Source organism: Bos mutus, chromosome 23 (genome assembly GCF_027580195.1).
Source record: "Bos mutus isolate GX-2022 chromosome 23, NWIPB_WYAK_1.1, whole genome shotgun sequence".
In the NCBI taxonomy this organism is placed as follows: domain Eukaryota; kingdom Metazoa; phylum Chordata; class Mammalia; order Artiodactyla; family Bovidae; genus Bos; species Bos mutus.
In genome coordinates this window covers 36,823,775-36,846,834 of record NC_091639.1, presented here as the reverse complement: position 1 = coordinate 36,846,834, position 23,060 = coordinate 36,823,775, and the positions used below count along the sequence as shown (strand labels likewise).

The 23,060-nt window shown below is 54.8% G+C and overlaps 1 protein-coding gene across 1 annotated transcript in view; it reads right to left on the bottom strand.

The window, feature by feature from the left end:
- KCNK5 (potassium two pore domain channel subfamily K member 5) overlaps positions 1-22,796 on the bottom strand; it is a 40,418-nt gene extending 17,622 nt beyond the window's left edge. Inside the window, exon 1 of the mRNA XM_005896422.2 lies at positions 22,266-22,796. Coding sequence (XP_005896484.1) covers positions 22,266-22,451 — 186 coding nt within the window. The 5' untranslated portion in view covers positions 22,452-22,796. The remainder of the gene's footprint in view (positions 1-22,265) is intronic.
- Positions 22,797-23,060: the final 264 nt, after the last annotated feature.

Genomic DNA, 23,060 nt, shown 5'->3' with positions numbered 1-23,060 from the left:
GTGAGGCTTAAGTGACAAGAAGGACACCCTTCACCCACCTGCAGCTTCCTGATCCCCAAATCACAACCACTGCCGTGCTCCGGGGTGGCTGTGACCTGGTTTATGGCCTTATGCTGGCATCTCTGCCCTGTCTGGGATGCTTGGCCTGGATTCATGACCAGGCCCCTTCCCTGGCCCCAGAATCTGGATCCTGGGGATGTGGATGTCTTTCTACTTTGATGGATACCAAGAGACATCTCCCAACTTCTGGGCCAACAACTCAAAGGCAGGAAATTAGTCAGCCAGGACCCCTCCAACAGGCTCTCCTTCCCCATAGGGGTGTGGGTCGCCAGGGAGCGAGAGGTCCCTGCGGCGGATTTGGCTCCTGGCTTATTCTTTCCAAGCTGACAAACCTTTCTGGGCCCCATTCAGCTCCTTTGTAATAAGGCTCTGGAGGAAGAGCCAGCATGTCCCTCCTTCTGGCCAAAACCCCATTCATCAGGTATCTTTCCTACCAGCAACTCTTCTGGCCCTAATTTCATTCGAGACTCAAGACCCTGTAGGCTAGGCAAGCAACGTGGACACTGTATTTCCATTTCGTAGCTGAGGAAACTGATCAGAGAGGGCTAGTGACACAGAAGAGGTCACACAGCAAGCTCACTACAAAGGACAGAGCAGAACCAGCCGAAAGCCCCCTGACTGTCAGTGGAGGGCCCTCTCCACCAAACAAGCTGACTATCCATCTCGCCCCCCACCTGGGGTGAGGCTCAGAAATGCCAACCAAAGTGGAGCAAGGAAGGTGAGTGACAGGAGAGGGGCAGACACGGGTGATGGAGAGCTATAAAAGGGTGTAAGGTTTAATCCTGCGATTCTATCAGATGAGTGTTTGCTTGTGTCCCCCGCCTCCTCCCCAGAGACAAGGAGCAAGCAAGGGAAGCCACCAGCCCCTCGAGGGTTCTAAAAACCGCGCTCAAGCAGGCCACAAAGGAGGTCACAGGAATTGCTGATCCGCCATCTCCCGGTCCTGGGCTGACGACCTGACTGAGATTGGGCTCATCAGCAGCCCCCTCCCTGTGCCAGCTTCCCTTCCCTGTCTTCACAGCAGCCTGGACGACACACGCTGGGACAGCTAACCCACTGGGAAACCACACCCGTCAAGTCGGGACCCTCTGCAGGCAGCCCCGGGGCAGAGGAGCTAAGACTGGACTTTGGCGCAGACACACGTGGCTTCAAGCCCTGGCTCCATGGCCCACCAGCGGGTCACCTGGGGCATGCCCTCTCACCAATCTGAGCCTCCCCTTCCACCTCTGGAAAGCGGGGGCACCAAGACTCTCTTGGGTTGGGATGCAGATTACGTGAAATGATGTGTAGTGGTGCTGGGCATACAGGGCGTGTGCTGGGCAGAGAAGTAAACTGGGAAGAACAGGGGGCTGGTGAGGTCCTCTCCATTCCTGGGGTTTGTGCCCAGGGCACAGGGCCTCCAGAGCTGTAGACACAGAGCTGGGCAGGGGTCACCAGGAACGCCCCCCCTTCCTGGCGGCCACTACCTGGAAGGAAGATCAGAGCTTGGGACAGCACTTATCGCCCCACACCCCACGATGCTCTATTAGGATCTGCTGTCTGGTTGGTAGACCACAAGCTCTGAAGGCTTTCAGAGAAAGAGGTTTCGCTCATTCCTCATTCCCAGAACCTGGCACTGGCAGGTACTCAGTATTGGCCAAACGAGGGACTCAGTCTCCGAGACATACGCCTTCCAGGGCACGGAGGTGGGTGCTGATTCTGTTATTTAACACAGGTTCCGGCTGGATGAGATGGGCAGTCCTGGCAGAGATGGCCGGCCCAGGGTGATGGCTTTGTGTTTCTCTGCCCAGTGTGCCTGTCACCCCACCCCACCCCACCTGTCTGCAAGTCCGGAGCCCCCAGAGGTCCCAGCCCTGGTGACTCAGCTGCACAGCAGACTTTGGAACCATCAGGATTCCGGAGGGAAGAGGCGGGTGGGTGATGAAGGGTGGGGGCCTGGAGGCAGGGGAGGGGGAAAAAAATGAAGCTCTGTTCCTCCTGGGATCCTGAGGACAAGGCTCCCCCGCAACCAACACCCCCGGATCCCCCTCTCCAGGAGATGAAAGCTGCCCCCACCAACCCCACATTCATGCCACCCGGGTATGCCCGTGCCCTTGGGAGAAGGATGTGGCTGACACCCTCACCTCTGGCCCTCAGAGGACCACACCCCAGACCCCCAGCAAACTGTCCCCACCCAGGGGCCCTGAGAGCGGTCTCTCCATCTGCCTCTCTTCCTTTCCCGGTCCCTTCGCTGTGGCCGCAGCTCCGGGTAATAAGTAACTGCCCATCCTTGAAGTTTAGGGTTCTGACGATAAGGGATTATTAAGTCTACCCATTTATCATCATTTGTTTAAGATGACCAGGTGGTTAAACTGTAAACCTCTTCACTACTGAAAACAAGAAAAAGCCAGAAAGATACCAGGCGGTGGTATTAGCCCTGCATGAGGGGTAGCAGCAGAGCCGCTCCATACCTTGAGGTCACCCTCCCTGTCGGTTTATTACAAACCACCCCTGTCCGCCCCAGCCTGGCCTTACTGCCTCCACGCATGACCTGACCTGACCCTCTTCCCTCTCCACAAAGCCCCCTGCAGGAGCCCCGAGAGCCAGCCACCTGCCACAAAACCCTTCCTTATTGTCTGCCTCCAACCTAAATCCCCCCACCGGCTGCAGTCCAAGCCCATTTCCTTTGGTTCAGTCTCCAGCTGGAGACGGACACCAGCTGGTCTCCATCGTCTCTGGAATAAATCGCACAAGGAACCACCAGCGTGCTGGCACAAGCGTCTTGGGGTGAGTGGTACTCTCTGCAGGGTGGGGAGCCTTCTGCCTCGATGGCTCTCACCGCCAGAAGACACAATGAGAGACCAGGGCCAAGACCACGCTGCTGACAACTGTGAGCATCCCTGGGCCGGATGCCCTGAGGTGCAGACTCCTCAAGCCCCCGGCCGGGCGGCCGGACACAGATATGGCACCATACCAGGTGAATCAGGGCTCCAGCCACCAAGGGCCCTATCTGGAGATCACAGGGATGAGAAACGAAAGAGACCCCCAAATAGGGGGAATGGAACAGAGCCCGATACACGCAACCCGTGCCCCCCACCCCGGCCACTCCACCACCCTTGCCTTTGCTGCCCAGCATAAAGCACAAAGGCGCAGCTACCTCTGCTTTTTCCACCCTGGGGGGACAGAAGGCCACCCCACTTCCGCCACCCCATCGTGGGCTGACTGGGGCATGACCAGGGTAAAGCAACACAGAACTGTTTTGTACGAAGGTATGGAAAAGTACAGCCAACCCTCTTCACACCTCTAGAGGCTGAGCTGAGGGGAGGGGTTGCGGTGGGGGTTAGGAAAACCTCCCGTCCTCTGACCTGGGGCCCAGGACCAGGGACAGGCGAGGACACAGGAAATGGAAACTCCCCCAGTGGTGCAGTGGGAGAACCCAGACTCTGAGACAGCCCCATGGTGAGACACCGGGAGGCAAGAAGGACCAAGACCAGGCCACACGTTCTCTCGTTCTCCTTCACCAGGGCTGTGATTTTAAGCAAGGGCCTTTTCCAAGCCTGCTTAACCCCCCTAACACCCACCCAGGCTCTGGCAGCCCTTAACCTTCCTAGGATCGTGCAGGAACTTTTGACACCCAGGCCTGCACAGTATCAGCTGTTTCCTGGCCCTCCTCATCATGACTTCAGTTTCTTGACTGATCTGATGGAAGACAGTGCTGCCCCCTCGCCTCCCCCATCAATTCACAGGGTTATGGGTCGAAAGGCTCAATAGACATGAACGTGATGAGCATGAAGCAGGTGCGCCAATAAAGCTGAAGACGCCCCCGACTTGGAACTCCTAGTTTCTAAATGCCTGCTGCTGTCGGCGGTAAGGCTTTCTCCCAGCCTCCCGGTGCATTGTGTGTGGCCAGGGGAGGCTCAAAGACAGGAAGGCAAATGCCAGCAGATTTCCAAGTCACGCAAGGGTCAGCGGGGGAGCGAGACCTGCTCCTCAAGTGGCTACATCCTGCCCCCCTGCAGAACCGAGTTTCTCATGAAATACTTTGAGTGGCAGCTGGCATGGCGACTTCTCAGGTCTGTCCAGGGAGGTCCGTTTACCCCCAGGTCTGCTGAAGATGGCAGTCTCATCTGGACCGCTTAGGTCTAAACTAGAGACCTAGCAGTGGGCTTCCAAGACACAGCCTGCCCTCTGCCCCATGGGTCACCTCCCAGAAACAGCAGGGTGACGTGAGGACCAGATGGAATGGGGCTCCTTTCACCGTTCCTCCCACTAGGAGGCCCTGAGCCATTCCCCTTTCTGGAGTTGTTCCCACCCCTACGTTGTGGTTCAGTCACTAAGTTACATCCGACTCTTCTCGACCCTACAGACTACAGCACGCCAGGCTTCCCTGTCCTTCACACACGCCCAGTACACACGCCACAGCTGACCAGACACCAGCCCCCAGTGCCCGTACAGAACCAACCACCCAACCTAAGCTAACCCAAGGAGGGATGCGACCAGAGTCCCAGGCAATCTTTCCTCGCACTACGCAGCTCAGGTCGATTGACTCCTTAAGTACTTGCTGAGCACAAAAGAAGAGACAACAATACACAGGCCCTTCCCAGTTGGACCTCGCATCTAAGGACAGACAGGCAGATGGGAGGCGTTACACGACATGGGAAGACAGCAGGAGGGAGCAGCAGGCAAGCCAAGGCGAGGCCGGGACAGTCCCTGCCAAACACACTCATCTGAGTCTGGAGGGACGGAGTGGGCAGGACAGTCAACAGACCCTAGCAAACCCACGCTTTCCGTCAACCAGTCTGGGGGATGCTCACCTCCGAGGAGCTTGCAAGTGTCCCGCCGAGGGGGACGGGGCAACCTGCTCCATCTATGGGTTCTCAGCACATCACCCTCCCCACTCCAAGGCTGCCGGCCAGCTCTGCCCTCACCCACCCCAGAGCAGGACGGAATCTAACGAGACACCAAGAGAAGCCAATGTGCCCTTAGGAACCTCAACAGACTCCACTAGCATTCTAGCACTGCCCAGTAGGACTCTCTGTGCTGAGGGAACCCTGTGGCTACTGAGCCCTCGGACCGTGGGCAGTGTGATGGAGGAACTAAGTTCAAATTTTATTAATTCTATTTTTTTTAAATTTTGGGGCCATGCTGTGCGGCATGTGGAATCTTAGCTCCCTGACCAGGGATCGAACCCACACCCCATCCTGCACCGGAAGCACAGTCTTAGCTGCCAGGGAAGTCTCTAAATTTTATTAATTTTAATTAAAAACTAAACAGGTACAATAGTTAGTAACATCATGTTAAAACCGATTTGTGGCCTGAGTGGTGATTACCATACTGATGCAGTCAGACACAGAACATCTACTTAGGCAGGGAGGGCCTGCTTTCCCCCGGACCCCCAGGGCTCACCCAAGCCTTGGATCACGGTCTGTAGCGTACTCTTGACTCTGAATGACATGTGTGGTTGTGGGCTGTCCCAAATCTTTCCTTTGCCTGTGGTATATTTTTTTTGGTGGTGGTGGGGTTGGGGGGAACGGTCCATCCCAAAAGGCAAGGAGGCAAAGTCTTCCTGGGCCCCAGTGGGAATTGTAAGAGCTGAATATACACTGAGGCCTTGGTCTCTGGAGCACCCCTTTCCTTGTAGGAGACACTGACCCCAACACAGGGGACAGCTCCTGGGACTCCCCCAGCTCTGCAAGCCTTCTCCTGGGGAACCATTCTCTCTTCTTGGTGACTACCAGACTGTGTCCAATCTCAGACTTCTTGGTCTGCACACTGAAAGCCCGCCTGGTTTCCCCAGTCTTTGAGACCCTTCTCTTCAAAGTGGTCAACAGCCCTGCTGCCCAGGAAGTCAGCCCTCTGGCAGCTAAACTGAAAAACAATCACACATTGTTTAGCAATTTCAGAAGTGATACTGGTTTTCAGAGTGTGCGCCGTGGTTAAACCCATGTTTATTTGTGCTTTGTGTACCTCACGCATTAAAAATAGCCAGGGTAGAAGCGGCTGATGCATCTTACCCTTTCAGAAAATCCAATTTCTCACAGTACAATTGCAATACAACAGCATTTCAGAAAATTAGGGAGGCAGAGAAAGAAAAGGCATCAATAACCCTGCCTCCAATTCAGCGCTGCTCGCCTTCTGATTTCACATCGAGTTTCAGTGATTCAACCCTAACTCGGCACCAACTCCGAAAACGAGTCTGGGCTGCCCTCACCCCCATCTCGTTTCTGTCTCACTTCCAGTCTGGCTCATGGCTCAGCCCCACCGAGAACACCAAATTGAAGCCCTGGAAACCCCCACCCCCCTATTCCAGGCCCCCAGCAGATGCCCCTGCTGGTCTGTCTGAGGGTCTTCCAGTCCCCAGGTCAGAGCCCACCGGGTCGCTCAGTAAGCAGGGATCCAACTATAAGCAGAGCAGTGGGGTGGGGCAGGGAAGCGTGGCGGGGTGCTGTGGGGGTGGGGAGTGGAGAGTGTGTGCACAGATAGAAACCAGCTTCAGGAAGGGAAAATTTTCAGACTTGTACACAATGACTCCAACACAGAGCAAGTAGGAGAGACAGGGGATCAGGCAGCTCTAGGCTCTGGGGCATTCCAAAAAGAGCAGGCGTGCCCGTTCACTGAAACCTGTGAACTCTGAACCCCTGGCTTGGTGGAGGCGGGCACTGTCTAGAGCAGGACTCAAAAGTGCCCCCTCTAGCCTCCCCACATGACTTGGAAGTTGCCCTGGCGTGGGCCTGGGGAGCCAGCTCTGGGTCCAGACACGCACACCTGGGGTGCGGAGGGGGCAGGGCGTGGGGGAGGGGGACTGACGCACTTCTCCAGGCAACCTATGGACCTACCCCAACAGAGGACAGAGTGCCCGGCTCAGGTGCATTGTGCACAGCAGCAGGGTGGGGTGGGGGTAGGGGGCCGTCCCAGAGTTCTTGTGGGGTCGGGGTAGAATCTGGCCAGGCACGGCCCCCTCTGGAATGACAGGAGTTTTCCAGATTGGAGGTGGGCTCTGACGGTCCTACCTTTGGGATGTGGGGACTGGGAGACAGAGGCCAAAGGAGAGGGAGATATGGCATCGTGGCTCGGATGTCCATTAATCATTACCCTCTCACACAGCGAGAGTTCAGATCCAGTGGGGCACAGTCGAGGGCCTGATGGGAGGGGGGAAGGGGTGCAGACAAGGCACAACCCCAGAGCAATGTGCTCTAATGTGGGGGCAAGGAGGTGCTCAGAAAATGAGGGGGCTCAATAGAAGGCAACCCTCAAGGTCAGGGGAGCCCTCCCTGGCATCTCCCCCCAACCCCCACCTACAGCAACATTTCTACCTCGGAGCATATGAAAGGCTGCTGCACCTGCATAATCCTTCATATACATGGCAGGGCCTTAGGTAGGTAGGTAGGTAAGTCACGTACAGCTCTTGTGACCTCATGGACTGTAGCCCACCAGACTCCTCTGTCCATGGAATTCTCCAGGCATGAATACTCCAGGAGTGGGTTGCCATTTCCTTCTCCAGGGGATCTTCCTGACCCAGGGATCGAACCTGAGTTTACCGCATTGCAAGCAGATTCTACCAACTGAGCCATCAGGCCTGGCCCAACCTCAAAGGCAAGGCTAATGTCTAAATATGGCTCATAATTCCCACAAACCTTGAACTAGCACTGGGCAAAGTGCTGGCGTTCAGTGAGACTCTAATTGGCCTTAGTGAAGAAATCCTTTGGCTCAGAGAGAGGCGGGGATCCTGCCTAGTCACACAGCAAGTCCGCTCAGCCAGGCCCAGGACCCGGCTCTGTCTTCGAGTCCCCGGGGGCTGGGGAGGTAGGGTGTTGAAAAGCTGATAACCAGGACACCCTCCCTTTTCCTGCTCCCCGGGGGGTGCTGACAAGACATTACTGCACCAGCGAGCTCAGCCCACTCAGCACTCTCCCTTGGCCAGAGGCAGCCCTTCCACCCGCTGCTCCAAAGGGGGCGGGATGCTGGGGGTGGGGGTGGGCGGTGCAGGGCACACATCCAAAGCTAACACTGTCAGGATGCATTCCTCGACCCGGGAGGCAGGCGAGAGAGTTTTATTTGAACAGGAGCTACGGGGAGGGCACGGGGCTGCTGTTCTTTCTCCTCCGGAGAGTCTGAACAGGTGCCGTCCTGCAGCCAGAGGCATGGGGGGAGCAAGAACCTTGAATGAGACACAAGGGGCACCCAAGCCAAGGGCTCACCCACCCTGGGGGTCCTCTGCTCGCCGTAAAATAGCCAGCCTGACCCCAGTCGTGCAGACAGATCTGAGCGGGTGGCGGGAAAGGCAAGGCAAGAGCTGTCCCCTCCCCAGGGGAGACCACAGTCCCACGAGGGGTTAGCCCTGGGGAAGCCAAGTGGGGGACGAGTCACAAGTGTGGCTGTAGCTGCTGGGGAGATTCAGACAGGAACCCCATGGCCAAGAGGCAAGCTGTACTTCCCCCTTCCAGGTCTTTGATTTTTTTTCTTGAAAGCTTGGACTCTGGGTGCCCTGACCCACAAATCCTGCAGGGTCAGGGCCTGACAGGTCCATAAGGAGGCCAGGGGAGCGGGCTGGGGGGCAGGGATGGAGCTGATGGCACCTGCCCTGAACTGTGGCACCTACTTACCTAACCCAGGTTTCTCCTGCTTTCAAACCTTTCACACTGCAAATGGTGAACAGCCCTGAACCAGGTCAGGAAACAGCGATGTCAGGACCCACAAAGGCTGAAGAGAGCGGTGCCCAGCAAAGGGCCAGTGAGCAAGCCCGGTGTGCTTCGGGGCGGAGGGGGCGGGGAGGGGGCGGCCAGAGCCAACAGGGTCCAAGGAGAAAGCCAGTCTCTAGGAGGGGCTGGTGGCCCAGCACAGCTGGTAAAAGAGGCCCTGATTTAGGACACCACGGAGTCTAAACGGGGCAACTCTGCCAGGCTCTGAACCCAGAGGCTTGGGTTCAGGCCGACTAACTAGCTTTTGCGTGACCCGGAAAGACTTATTTAATCCTCTGCCTCAGTTGTCTTATCTGCACATGAATTTGCACAGCGCCTATGGTCCCCGTCGGGAGTCCCTGCGGTGTGGGGCGGCTCCCACCTGCCCTTCCTTCACCAGGTGCCAGCTGCGGTCCCTGCTGTCGAGTGACGGCTGGAACGCCTCTCTCTGCCACCAACTGCAAGGTGACTTACATCATCAGCGGACACAGTCCTGAGTTCCTGGTAAAGGTTGAGACGTGCTGTGGGCGTGCAGGGTTTTAGACAGCCCCCTCACCCTAGGGGCATGGCCTCCAGTCTGCAGCAGGGATCAAGCATAGGGATCCAGACAGAAGCAAGACCCCACGGGGAGCAGAGTCTAGATCTTTTGGGGCCGCTGCAAGGACCCTGGCTCTTGGCAAGGATCGGACTCAGAGCCTAGGTCTGTGCAGTGGCCCATGTGCTCTGGACTCTGCTCCCCCCGTGTGGTCTAAGTCTGCGGGGGAAACCATGACAGGTTTTCTGAATCGGTGGTCCTGATGCAACTCTATCAGAATCCCTAACTGCTGCAGCAGTGATCACCTCCCACTTTCTGAGGCCATTGCCTCCAAGAAGCCTTCCCCAACTGCCTCACTTAGCAATACCTACTCCTTTATTGTACCTGCCCCACCCTGGAAAGCACAGTAACCTTGGAAAAGTTACATAACCTCCCAAGGCCTTGGCTCCAGGACTGTAAAGGGAGGCTAGTTAGATAACCACTAAGCTCCCTACAGCTTCACATTTTATGACTTGCTGCCAGGAGGAGCACCCAGAGCCAGGCCCTCCTCCTCCCCCGTCCCTGCCAGCCTCCAAGAAACCAGCCAACAACACCTCCTTAGGCTCAAACCCTTGGGGAGCAGGGTCCTGTGAAGGACCAGTGAGGCATCAGGTCATTTCTGCCCCAGGCTCTGGATGGCCCCCCAAACCCTGTGTGGTGAGGGGGTTGACCACAATTTCAACCTCTGCCTCTTATTCCAGAAAAACTCACTAGTGGGTAGGGAAACTGGTGCTCCAGGAAAGGGTGTGCTGGGGTGGGGCAGGTTAGGAAATCAGGCCAGGTTAGTGTAAGTGAAATAAAGGCTCTGCAATCCAACACACATGAAGATTTTTGATTTAAAGGCTGTTCAGGGCTTTGATTTAAAGGCTGTGGTCCAATGGTTAAGAATGTGCTTGCAATGCAGGGGACACAGGTTCAATCCTGGTCAGGGAAGATCCCACATGCCGTGGAGCAATTAAGCCCGTGTACCACAACTACTGAAGCCTGTGAGCCTAGAACCTGAGCTGCACGAGAAGCCACTGCAGTGAGAAACCTGGGCACCGCAATGAAGAGGAGACCCCACTCATCACAACTACAGAAAGCCTGCACGCGGCAAAGAAAACCCACCACAGCCAAAATAAATAAGTGAATAAACGCTTCTCACCAGGCCTCAGTTTTCCCATCAAGCAAATGGGATGACATTCCCCAGTCAGACCTCAGAGAGGTCACAGGAAGGCACCTCAGAGGACTGGCTGTGCAGAAGCCTGTAGTAAGGCCAAGGGTGGGAACCCAAGGGGGGCAGGGGGTGCAAACCCTAGAGGTCACCCAGGTGCTGCAGGCAACACTGTGCAACAGTCCTGCTCCATCCCCTGGGGCCGACGTCCCAGTCAGCCCAGTCAGCTCAGCCCCGGGAGGCCGAGGGGTGGAAAAGGCCCAGGGCAGGCTGCAGTCATGCCAAAGGGCCAGCAACAGCCCTGCCTTCCTCCTTCCTCCCTGCCTCTCCCCCCGCCCCCCTGCACGTCCGCGTGCCCCCATGGTTTCCAGGGCATGTGGTCTGGGGACATTCCCCGACAGGCGGGAGGACCTGCTCATCCTCTTTGCGGCAGGTTTCCACCAGGCCTGCACACACACTGGGTAAACATCCGCACGGACGAAGGAATGGGTCTCCGCTCTGTCTCAAGTTCCTTGAAAGCAGAAATCACCCCCCGTGGGGAGGACAGGCCTGCTACGCCTGCTCACTAAGAGGGGTCTTGCTAATCCCAGGGGAAAGGAGTAAGGGGACTCCTGGAGATAAACAGACCCAGAGAGGCAGAGCTGTTGGTCTTGTAAACTCCCTCAAAGGAGAAAAGGTCGGAGTGCACCTTCCACATGAGTCCTTGGGTGGTCTCTGTGCCCAGCGAGATGGGAACCATCACTTTCTGATGAAGCCAGAGGCTCGGGGTCCAGCTTTCGAAGGCTGTGTGACTTGAAAGCCTATGCTTGACCACCAGGCAACGTGGCCCCACCTCATGCAGCTTAATTTTGATAAAGCCGCCTCCCTTCTGCTCCCTGGGGCCAGAGCCTGTCCTGGCTCAGTTTACCCAGGTAACCACCTTGACCTTACAGGAGGCTTGTTGTTGTTCAATGGCTAAGTCATATCCAACTCTTTGCGACCCTATGCACTTGAAGCACGACAGGCTTCCCTGTCCTTCACTATCTGCCAGAGTTTGCTCAAACTCATAGCCATTGAGTTTGTAGGAGGTTGGGTCCCTTGTGACTAGACTTCCAACCCAAAGGCCCACACAGCTGTCTGCCTCCCAACCAGAGCCAGGTACATTGCTTGGGTACCCAGGGGTCCCACAGACAGATTCCAAGCAAGTCGCTTACCAGGCTAGAACCCAGGTAGGGAGGCTCCTGTTCCAGGGTGTGGGGCATGCCCACATGGAGCTCCTGTGGTCTATGCTGGGTATGTGTGTGCTAGTCACTCATCTGTGTCCGACTCATTGTGACTTCATGGGGATCGAACCGGGGTCTCCTGCATTGCAGGCAGATTCCTTACTGTCTGAGCCACCAGGGAAGTGTGCAATCTAGCAGAGAAGTATGCAGTCTAGCTAGGCCTAATTTAAGAGGCCTGCTAAGCCTTCTTGAATGAATGGATGAACTTACTCCAAGGAAGTGGGACTTCCCTATAGCTCAGATAGTAAAGAATCTGCCTGCAAATGCAGGAGACCCAGGTTCGATCCCTGGATCAGTAAGATCCCCTGGAGAAGGAAAATGGCCACCCACTCCAGTATTCTAGTCTGGAGAATCCCATGGACAGAGGAGCCCGGCAGGCTATAGTCCATGGGGTTGCAAAGAGTTGGACACGACTAAGCAACTACCACACACACAGAGTCCAGGGAAGTGGAGTCCAGAGAGGCGAAATCTGACCAGGTCACAAGGCACAAACCAGTACTGCAGGGAGAATCAGAACTCCAGTTAGCACCAGCTATTCCCTGCACAGTGGTTCAGACAAGGGCTTCCCAGCCCCAGCTCTGGCCCCAAGCACTGGGCACACACGCAGAGGAAGGGGCTCCACTGAGTCCTCGCCAGCTGCTGTGGCCTACCAGTCCCCAGGCAACCCACAGGACCAGCCACTAGGCTACAGGAAGAGCCAGGCTGACCCTGCCCCCAGGTCAGCCCCTCCCTGCCTCTTCTCAGAGCTTGGGGGCAAGCCTCTTCCTAACAGGAGGGGCCAGCTAGGCAGCCTGATTACAGAGTGCCATGGGAGGTGACAACAGCCAGAAGTACACAATCCTGCCTAAATATTTCAGCAGGAAACCCAAATATTTAGAGAGAAGGGGAAAAACAGAATGTACACTTCAAAGCCAATCAACAGGACCTGGCTATCAAGGACCCACGGAGAGGGGAGGTGGGTGGTGTCTGACCCCAAGGAGGGCACAACTTAGACCCCACATCCGGTGTGACCAACCCTCCAGGGATGTCACCCGTGAGGTCATCTGGACCCAGGATCCTCCAGAAGGGAAGAGGTTTAACCCAGGCCTGGGATAAGCCAGGACTCGTCCCCTTTCTCCAGAGGAGGAGGCAGGGCTCTGCTGGAAGGCAAGAGGCGATACACCTTCCTTTTCTCCTGGGAGGTGGGTGAGTCTGCAGGAAATGAAAAATGGTGGGTGACTCCACCAGGAGTTCTGGTGGGCTTTATCATCCGTGTCTCCATCCCCAGATTGGGAGCTCAATAGATGGTGGGGCCTGAAGTAGGCATCGGGAACAGCCCCTAGCCCAGAGATGGAGGTGCCAGAGTGAAACCAAGTACGGCCCTGTGGGACTCCCAGGCTTGGACGTCTTTCTGTCCCCCATTTCTTGTAGGCAAGACTCCAGCCTCCATGACCTTCCCCGAGTTCCAAAGGGCAGATTTGGAACAGCGGCTAATCAGGGAAGGAGCAGCCAAGAAACAACCTGAGGCAAGATTAAAGGGACCAGAGAAACTTATCAATATTAGGAGTTGACCACCCGAAACTCTGCACACCCTAATCCCATCAAAGAGACCCCACTTTCGACTCACTATTCTAAACCTTTATCAAGTTCTTTGACGAGAGACACCTATTTTTTCGAGAGACACCTATTTTTTTCGAGGCAGAGGCTCAGTGTGTTTCCCTTTGCCTGGCAAAACACAATAAAGCTATCCTTTTCTACTTCAGCCAAAACTGTCTCTGGGATTTGATTCAGGACTGGTGTACAGAGAGGCCAAGCTTTGGGTAACAAGAGCAGCAGCTAACAGAGGAAATCACCAGTTGCTTGGGCTGCTCAAGTGTGTTTACATGGATTCTGCAGGAATGAGGGTAATGCTATACTGTAGTCCCATTTCACAGATTAGGAGACTGACTTGCTCAAAGTCACATGGCTAAGTATTCAGCCAATTACACAGAGAACCTCCCGATGCACCCTAGGGTTCTGCAGCCACCACACACACCCTGTACTTTCCCACCTCCATGCCTTTGCTCCTTGTTTTTGTATGTTTCATAGTGTGGGCTCTGGGTTCAAATCCATTTTCTTCCACCTCCTAGCTGTACAGTCTCGGGCAAAAGAGTGAAGTTGTAGGAGCCACTCTGCTGCTCTTACCCTAAGGTGGGGTTGCTAACCCTCCAGCAGAGGGTTGCCCCAGGACTACGAGATGATGCACACAAACCATTCCCACTGCCAGTGGTGAAGCAAGTGCTCAGTAACTGCACCCGGGGCCCCAATCCCTGCTCACTCTCATCACTTCCACCTCCTGACTCTACCTCCCTTCAGATCCAAGGCTCTGAAATCAGCAAGGCAGGGTAACTCTCAGCCTCTAGCTAACCATGCCATCCTGGGCAAATCCCCTGACCTCAGCAGAGCATTAACACCTAACCCACAGAACAGGTTCAATGAGATCAGGTAAGAACCAGCCTGGCACCTGGGAGGTATTTGGCAGAAAGTTCACGGGGGCTGCAGCCCACTCCACTCATCGCTTCTGCACACCTCAATGCTCTCCCCTCCACTTTAAGTTCAAGAGCAGAAATTCACCTCTCAAGAGTACACGCCTGGAACCTCCAGTTGCACCTATGAACACCACTCAGGTAACAAGCTCTTTACCTGTCTTTCTCTAGAGTAGGGGCTCCCTGAGGGCAAGCGCAACATTGTGCTCAGAGCCAGATCCCTCCCCACCACAGGCCACAGCGCTCTACAGGCAGCCCTCAGGAAACAGGAACTGACTCCTCCGAGGCCCCCTGACCCTCGTCCATCTTTCCAGCCTCACCATCTGCAACCCATCACTTGGCACCAGGACTATATTTCCCCTCATTTCACCACCACAGCCCTGTTTCTCTCCCCAGCTAGACGGAGTTCCAGAGGGCTAAGCCCCCATCTGGTTTCTGGGGCTTTGAAGTTAGGTTTCTGTCACACCAAAGTGACAGCTGGCAGGCAGGGGTCCCCCTGTGATCCCCCAACTCTGCCCAGGTCTCTGAGGTTTGGGGTGTCAGATGAATTGCTCACAAAAAGGCGAGACACCTCAGGCAGCTATACAGAGCTGGAGCACCCCACCCCCCACGATTACCAAAAGAAGCAACTAAGGCGGCCTCTGGGAACTGGGAACGTCATCAGTGGAGGGGACCCAGACCTGGAGCAACAAGGAAGGGAGAGCGGTGCCCTAACTGCAAGCTGGGTAAGGGAGTGTGGGTGGGCTCTTTTATGGGGCTGGGAGCTCTGTGGGCTTTGGCAGAAAAAACCACACTCCCTCACATCAGGAGAGAGGGAGGAGACATCTTTATCAGAACAACAAGGGGGTAAAAGGATCCGCCCACAGAAACGTTAGTTTAGAATAGAATGCTCCACTTCTTTTAAGTTGCAAACAGCTGTTGAAGGAAGAGGAATCTTTCTGAAATGCTGTTTACTCCCTTACTGGAAAATTGCAAAAATTTGGTGAGTTCAAATTCTTTGGCTCAACCCAGACAGCCTGGTCATCTGACCCTCACCCCTCTGTCCAGTGGCTGCAGCCCAGAACCATCAGGCAGTTTCACACCTCCCCGAGGAGGGCTGCAATGAAAATGGATGCTCCATCCTACCCTCTCTCTAGCTTTTTTACAAGGGTGGCGGAAGGACTTCCCTGGCCATCCAGTGGTTAAGACTTCGACTTCCAATGCAGGGACAGCGAGTTCAATCCCTAGTTGGGGAGCTAAGACCCTACAGGCCTCCTAGCCAAAAAAAAAAAAAAAAAACATAAAACAGAAGCGATATTGGAACAAAGTCAATAAAGACGAATGGTCCACATCCCCCCTCCCCCCAAAAATCTTCAAATAAATAAATACAAAGGTGGTTCACCCAGAAGTGGAATTACTGGGTCATGTGAGCTTCCCTGGTGGCTCAGACGGTAAAGCATTTGCCTGCAATGCAGGAAAGCCAGGTTCGATCCCTGGGTCTGGAAATCCCCTGGAAGAAGTTATGACAACCCACTCCAGTATTCTTGCCTGGGGGAGCCTGGCAAGCCTTGGTCCATTGAGTTGCAAAGAAATAGACACGACTGAGCAAGGAGCACAGACACACACTTGGCAGTCTATTTTTAATTTCTTGAGGAATCTCTATACTGTCTCCCATAGCGGTTGCCCCATTTTACACCAAAATACAAACATTATACAATTCCACTTGTAAGGTATCTAGAGTAGCCAAATTCACAGAAACAGAAAGTAAAATGGTAGTCACACAGCCCTGGGTGGGTGGGGGGAAGGAGAGCTGTTTAACAGGTCTAGCGTTTCAGTTTTGCCACATGAAAAAATTTTGGAGATGTTTCACGGTAACATGAATACACGTAACACTACTGAACAGCACTCAAAAAAAAAGGTAAAAAGTGTATACTTTGATATGTGTTTTTCACTATAATTAAAAGAAAAGAAAGTCAGTTGCCCTTTCTTCTGCTCTAGGAAGACCTGACTCCGTGCCCTCTACACTGGGGTATGGAAGGGGCATCGCGTAGAAGTGGCATTTAGAAGCTCAGTGGCAGCGGCAGCTAATACTTAATGAGCTTTCCTGTGTGTCAAGCACTGTTTCCAATAAGCAACCTGTGAAGGTGATATAGTGCCATGCATTCAGAGGCCACCCGTCACCAACAGACACACAGCTTGGATGGTGACTCTTTCAGCAACAGTAAGGGGCCCACACTGATAAGCCAAGTGGCACGGGGACAAAGACCCCTGCCGAGAGCAGCAGGTCCTCTTATCCGTGTCAACGCACCCTTGGGGAGAACGAGGAGGTCAGGGCTCCTCCACTTATTCCAGGGGTCCGGACGGACTCTCAGCAAAAATCTCCAAAGGGATTCGCCTCTATCTTCTCCACTCCCCCAAAGGAACATCTGGAGGTGTTCACATGCTATTTCATGCTCTCCTACAATCACCGGCCTCACCGGGCCTCTCTCTATCACCCCAGCGATAGAGGCCACTCCGTTCTCTCTGACTCTAGCATCTCAATTTGTACAAAGACTCTCCTTGGGGTTCCGTCTCAGGAGCCTGGCTTCCCTGTTCCCCAAAGCCTTGTACTTCCCTGTCCCCTGCTTCCTCCGCCCCCTCACCACACACAGGCTGAGGCCAATCTAACAGCAAACAACCAAGTTCAAGATGAAAGCTCTTGGCCTGAGGTCAGAGCCAGCCAAGCACGCCTCCAAAATCGGAGGACTGTGTTTCTTTTAAACGCCAGACTATAAATAGGGGAAAACCCCAGGAAAACACTTAGAAGCCGCAGTCATCACCTCCCTTGTGCCCCCCTCCTATAGGACTCCCCCAACCCCCACGAGAACCTTTCAACACTTGCTAATCTCTGCCTTCAATAAGCCTCTATTACTATGCCATCTGTAGTCATCCTAAGGGCTCTAGTAAAACTCTCAAAACGATTCAATAAAAATTCACCTTAACTGTTAAAATTCTAACCAGAGTAGTTAACGAAAGCAGATTTATCAATCTGAGAATTTTTTTTGGTTTTGGCTGCCCCCGACGTTGAGCTGAACAAAAATAAGAAAACGAGAGCCTTTAGGAAGGAACCTCTTCTGTTTCCTCTCCAAAAAAACCAACCTCTCCACTTCCCAGTTCTGCACTCCTAGACGGTGAGAGTTGTTTCGAATGAATGACCCGGAGGCTTCTGCGATCCTGGATAATCAAAAGATCGATTGTGCGCTCTTTACTTACAAAGGCAGTTAAGTGGACCAGCGCGCTTTACAATTTCCAGCAAGGCTTGAAACAAAAGAGGCTTTCATGTTAACCCTAGGTTCCCCCCCGCCCCCCACCACCAAATTCAAGTCATGTGCCCAGTCTGAGCATTCGGTCAGATGTAATTTTACATGATTCGTAGTTAAATTTTTTAAAACTTTTAGGAGGAGGATTGGTGTCAGAACCTCAATGTTGGAATCAGCCTTACTCTATGGACCAGAATATGTGTGGGGGAGTGTGAAGGGCCCAGAAGATAAAAGGAGAGCGACTGGGCACAGACAGAAAACCTCAGAAGAGGACAAGGCAGGTAAGGAGGTCGGTGGGATCCAAGAGGCTTCCAGGAATGGGTCAGCTCTGTGAGCAGTCCAAGAAAACCTGGTTAGGGATGGGGCCCCAGCAGAGGGCAGGGCCTGGGGTGACCCCTGCACCCCCAGGAAACAAAGGATCCCCAAGAACCACATCGTGAAGCCTGTGGTCTCCCTCCTGGCCCTCTGCTAGGTTCCTCTTCCCGCTCTTCTCCTGCTTTGTTGTTGATGTTCAGTCACCCAGTCGTATCCGACTCTCTGCGACCCCATGGACTGCAGCACGCCAGGCCTCCCTGTCCCTCACCATCTCCTGAAGTTTGCCCAAGTTCATGTTCATTGCATCGGTGATACTGTCCACCGATCTCATCCTGATGCTCTCTTCTCTGACACCCTCATAAATTCCCAGTTCCCACTCTTGGGAATTCCCTGGTGGCCCAGGGGTTAGGATTCTGTGCTTCCACTGCAGGGGGAACGGGTTTGATCCCTGGTTGGGGAACTAAGATCCTGCATGCCGGGGTGTTCTCAGTCACTCAGTTGGGTCCCACTCTTTGGGACCCCACAGGCTGCAGCCCATCAGGCTTCCCTGTCCATGGGATTTTCCAGGCAAGAATACCAGGGTGGATTGCCATTTCCTACTCCAGGCTGTGGGGTAAGGCGCTGCCAGAAAACAAAACCATATAATGATCAAGATCCCACTCTGGCTGGAGGGCATCTCCTCCTGAGAGTGCCCCCTAAATCAGGCTGGACCTGGGGGCCCTGGCGCACTGTCTTGTCAAGGTGGATTTTTCCATCCTTCTCCAAAGCAGGCCAGTCTGAGCCTGGCTGTGTCTAATTCATCCTTGCATTCCCAGTGCTTTGCCCACTGCCGCACACGCAGCAGGCGCTTAATAAAACACTTGTTGGCTAATTCCCATATACTCTGCAATATACTTCAGTTTCACTTCAGTTTGAAACCTGACCCTGTACTGTAAGAACCTGGGCAAATTACATCATCTTTTCAAGTCTTCATCTTGATTGAAAAGGGAAGACTAGATTAAAATCAGAGCATAGGTAAAGTGCTTATTCAGAGTCCTGGCACACAGTCAGCCCTGGAAAACCTTCCTGTTTAGGATCGCTGCAGAGGTGAAGGTTGAGAAAGGTTCATTCCTGCCCGGCATCCCAACCCTCTGGTTTTCCTGTGCTTCTCAAGGAGAAGTGGGGTGGGGTGGACGGCTGCTGTAAGGGAGGAGGTGCCGACTCAGCCAGGCACAACACAGGAGACGCCTGCGTGCCCATGCCTGTTCGAGGGGAAATAGAAAATAGAATTTCCCAGCCGACCAGAGTCCAGCAGAACCAATTTATTAAGCTCACCGACAGACCAACAGCTTCACATGCCTAAGTGGGAGGACGAGGGTGTATGGACAAGGAGCAGGCTCTGGTGGCAGATGTCCAGGTCTTAGCCAAGTCCGTGTGTGCCCTCCTGGTCATTCCCTTGAGCTTCAGCTTCCTTATCTGAACACGCAAGGGTGCTGTAAAGATTACCTGACTAAGGCAGGTAAAGGGCCGAGCAGGTTGCCCCGGTCAGTGTCCTCTAGTGTGTGCAGCGGTGCAAGGCTCGGTGTTTTCACTTACACCTGTACACACCCAATGCCTGATGCTTCCACTTATTAGACCCTCGCCAGATTCAAACCTTACTCAAACCTCACTTTGCAGATGAGGAAAGAGAGGCCAAGTCAAATGGTTTGATGGGTAAATGGCCAAGCCAGATGGCAAAACCAGCTTAGGGCCTCTCTCGTAAAATGCTGATTGCCGCCCACAACGCCCAACATGCCAGGTGCTCAGCCAATGCCAACTCCTCTTGTGGGAGCCTCTGCAATTTAGGAAGAGGCTGGGGGAACGGGTCACCCAGCAGCTGGAGGAGCAGGCTTGAGAGCAAGGGTTCAAGATGGTTCCGAAGGCTGGAAGGAGGGCGACCACGTGGCCTGGGGCCAGTGTGGCACAGAGCGTTTGAAAGTCAGCCTCCTCCACGTCAGTTCAACCACAGCATGCAGAGGGAGGAAGCAACTGACAACTCGGGGTACTATTTCCAAAGATCTAAAGAAGGGGGCCTTAACTCCCTTTCTCTCTTTGAAAGAATACACAAAATTTCCACTCTAAGAGAAACATCAAACCAGGTTGCACCACCCCCTCCCTTCCAACAGCCCCCTTGGGGCAGGGGGTTGGCTCCCACCCCAGGAATTCTTAACCAGGGACTCTGTTAGGATTACAAAGGTGATTATTCTGAACTTGATAAAAAACACAGAACTCAGGTGGAAAATGCCGGAGCAGCTAGACGGGTAAGAAGATTTTTGAGTTTTCATTTTCCTTAAAGCAATTTCCTGAGACCTGAAGCAGCGCCCAAGTCCCAGATCAGAGAGCAATGCCAGGCAGGTTTCTGTGGACAGAAAGCGATGCTGAGTTAGCGCCTCCACTGGTCCATTCTCATTTCTGGGGTTTTTCCTATGAAGGGAGGGGACTCGCCATGTTGGATATGGCTTGAGAGGCTGGCCTGTCTATAAGCATGTCCCAGTCAAACTGGCCTGAGGCCCAAATCTTTTTCCTAAAGTTACCTGCTGGATTTGGGGGAGGGGGACAGGGGGATGCTAATTGCTGGCGGGTTTAAAAGGACCTCAAAAATGTCAGGCTTCTTGCTTGCTCCAACACCTTAAGAAAGCTGTCTAACCTCCAAAGCTATAACCACCAGCTGCACCCGGGTGCCTCGCCCAGACCACCACCACCCCCCCTTCCCCTACTCCTCGTGTTTTGAAGTTTATTTTCCCACATTCAGCCTTGAATTCTTTCCTTCCTTCCCCTGCAGTGGCGGAGGAGCAGCAGAGAGGGAAACACTTCGAGGGCAGCTCGATTCTTTATCATCCCCGCCTGCCTTCCTCCCCCTCTAAACAAAGCCCTGGAGCAAAGTAAACAACAACTCTTCTCCAGAGGAATTGTTTCCTCAAGGGAAATTATAAAGTGACCCCCCCCCTCCCCAACACGCACACACAGGGCAGACACCCATTCCAAGGAAGGCGCAGCCACCCAGATCTCCTGCTTTTAGGAGCGACATCACCCAGCTCCCTCCTGAAGCGCATCCTGCCACCAAACTCATCTCCCAACAGCCCCCAGCCCTGGAAACTGCTCCCAGACAGGAGACTCTCCACTAAAATCCAACACCCAACCTTCTAATCTAAACCTTTCACTGGCTCCTAAGAGGACAAATCTATTTGACCAGCTGCCAGTAGGCACCTATAAGCTCACCAGGGGTATTTAGGTGTCCATCAATTTGGGGACAAAAAGGGGAATCCACAGGCAAGACATTGTCATGCTTTCTAATGCTTTCAACCTGCCAACAGACCAGAGCTGGAAAGACAGATGAAGACGGGTTCGTTCCCATTTTACATACAGGGACATTGCTTCGGGAAAAATGAGAGACAAATACCCAGCCATAGAGGATTGGGGAGGCAAAGTAGATTAAACACTGTTACTCATTAAAGTTCCTTTCTGACCTCTTTTACCCCAAGAGAAATGTCACACCTTGGACAATATCTGTACTCCACCTCACCACCTAGAGCCTTCATCGGCTCTTATCCAGGTCTGGTGGTTCTACTGAAGGGAGGCCATCACGGTAGGCCAAGGAGGGTGAACGGCTGAAGAACCTTCGAGAAACAAGGGTAGAGGCCTTCGGTCCCCAAACAAGTCCCGCAGTTTATCCCAGTGAGATTAATGTCAACTATAGTACATACGAATCTACCAACGCGGAGTTTCTCCCACCACCTCCCATTCTGCACAACCTCTCCTCCCTTCCCCCACCCTCGAAAAGGGACGCCCCGGGTGCTGTCCTTTTGTTCCACTGGTTACTTTCACAAAGTTGAACTCCAAGCCCTTCGGGGATGTCTCCACGAGATAAGCCTTCCCGGAAGCCTGCGCGAGTCTCCAGCGTTCCAGCCACCGGCCCGCATCCCGGAGGGGTCAGGCCCGACAGAGCCCCGGACCGCGCCCCCCCAATCCCGAGCCCTGCGAGGGGCGAGGGAGCCTCGCGCCATTCCCCCGGGCTGGTGAAGAAAGGCCGAAAAAGAGCCGGCGGGGTGCCGCTCTGGCCCGGGAGCTGGGAGGTGGAGACGCGAGGGGGTGGCACCCGGCGGGTGGCCCGAACTCCGGGAGCGTCTCCAAGGGAAGATAAACGCCCTTATCCGCCCCACAGCCTCCTCCAACCAGGGAGGTACCCGCGCACCCACACCGAGCCACCTCGGGGCCTGGTTCACCCGCGGGTCAAGCCTAAGTTCTCTTTCGGCACAAACTGGGTTCCAAAGAGTCTCCGCGCGCGTGCGTTGATTCCTGTGTCCATGGGTGAACGACGGATTCCAGTGGTCAGACTCACGGTGAGACATCCTCACCGATCACCCCCCAGGACCACCCACAGAGAGTGAGGGTCATCCAAAGCTGCGAGGGGCTCCCCTTCAGCACTCCTAAACCTCCAGCTCACCTGCAGGATCTTGTCCAGACCATCCTGGCCCAGGCACGGGAACTCCTTGAGCAGATGCACTTTCTGGGTATAGTAGTTTGTCTTGGCCTCTTTCCAATGCGGCTCCTCTAGTACCTCGAAGATCGCCGCCCCGATGGCCAGGTAGAAGATAATGGCCGAGGTAAGCAGAGGGCCCCGGTCCACCATGGCTCCCGAGAGGCCGCCTCCTGGAGAAAGCCTCCCCTAGCCCCAGCGACTCCCAGTCCCACCCGCCCTCCAGCCCCTGGAAACAGCTGTTTGAATTTGGAGCTCCGCATGCGCAGTGCTCCGTTCAACCCGGCTCGGCTCCACGAACAAAGTTGCGGCTCCAAGTTGGTCCACTGAGCGCGGGGGAACTGTGCGGACCCTTCTCACTCGCGCCAGGTGTGGGCGGACACAAAAGGGGCCGGGAGAGGGTCCCCGGATCGCGGGAGGGAAAGGAGCTGAGGGAACCCGGGGCAGAGATCCCGGAGCCACGTGCACCACTCCGCGCTTAACAGCAGTGTGCACCGCGCCCGCCTCTGGGAGTCTCTTTTACACGGGCCTGCAGCTCTCGGCCCGGGAGGAGGGGCCGCCGAGGGCCCGCCCCCGTGCAGGCCCCGCCCCGCGCAGGGCTGGCGGCGGGCCTCAGAGTCACCGCTAGGTGCGCGCTGGAACCAGCTCCCGACCCCGTGCGCTCTTTACCCCCAGCCCCCGGCCACAGCCAGGGTCCGCTGCGTGCCCCGTCTGCCCGCAGAGGTTGTGGTCTCATGGCCTCACGTTTCTTACTAGTGCTGG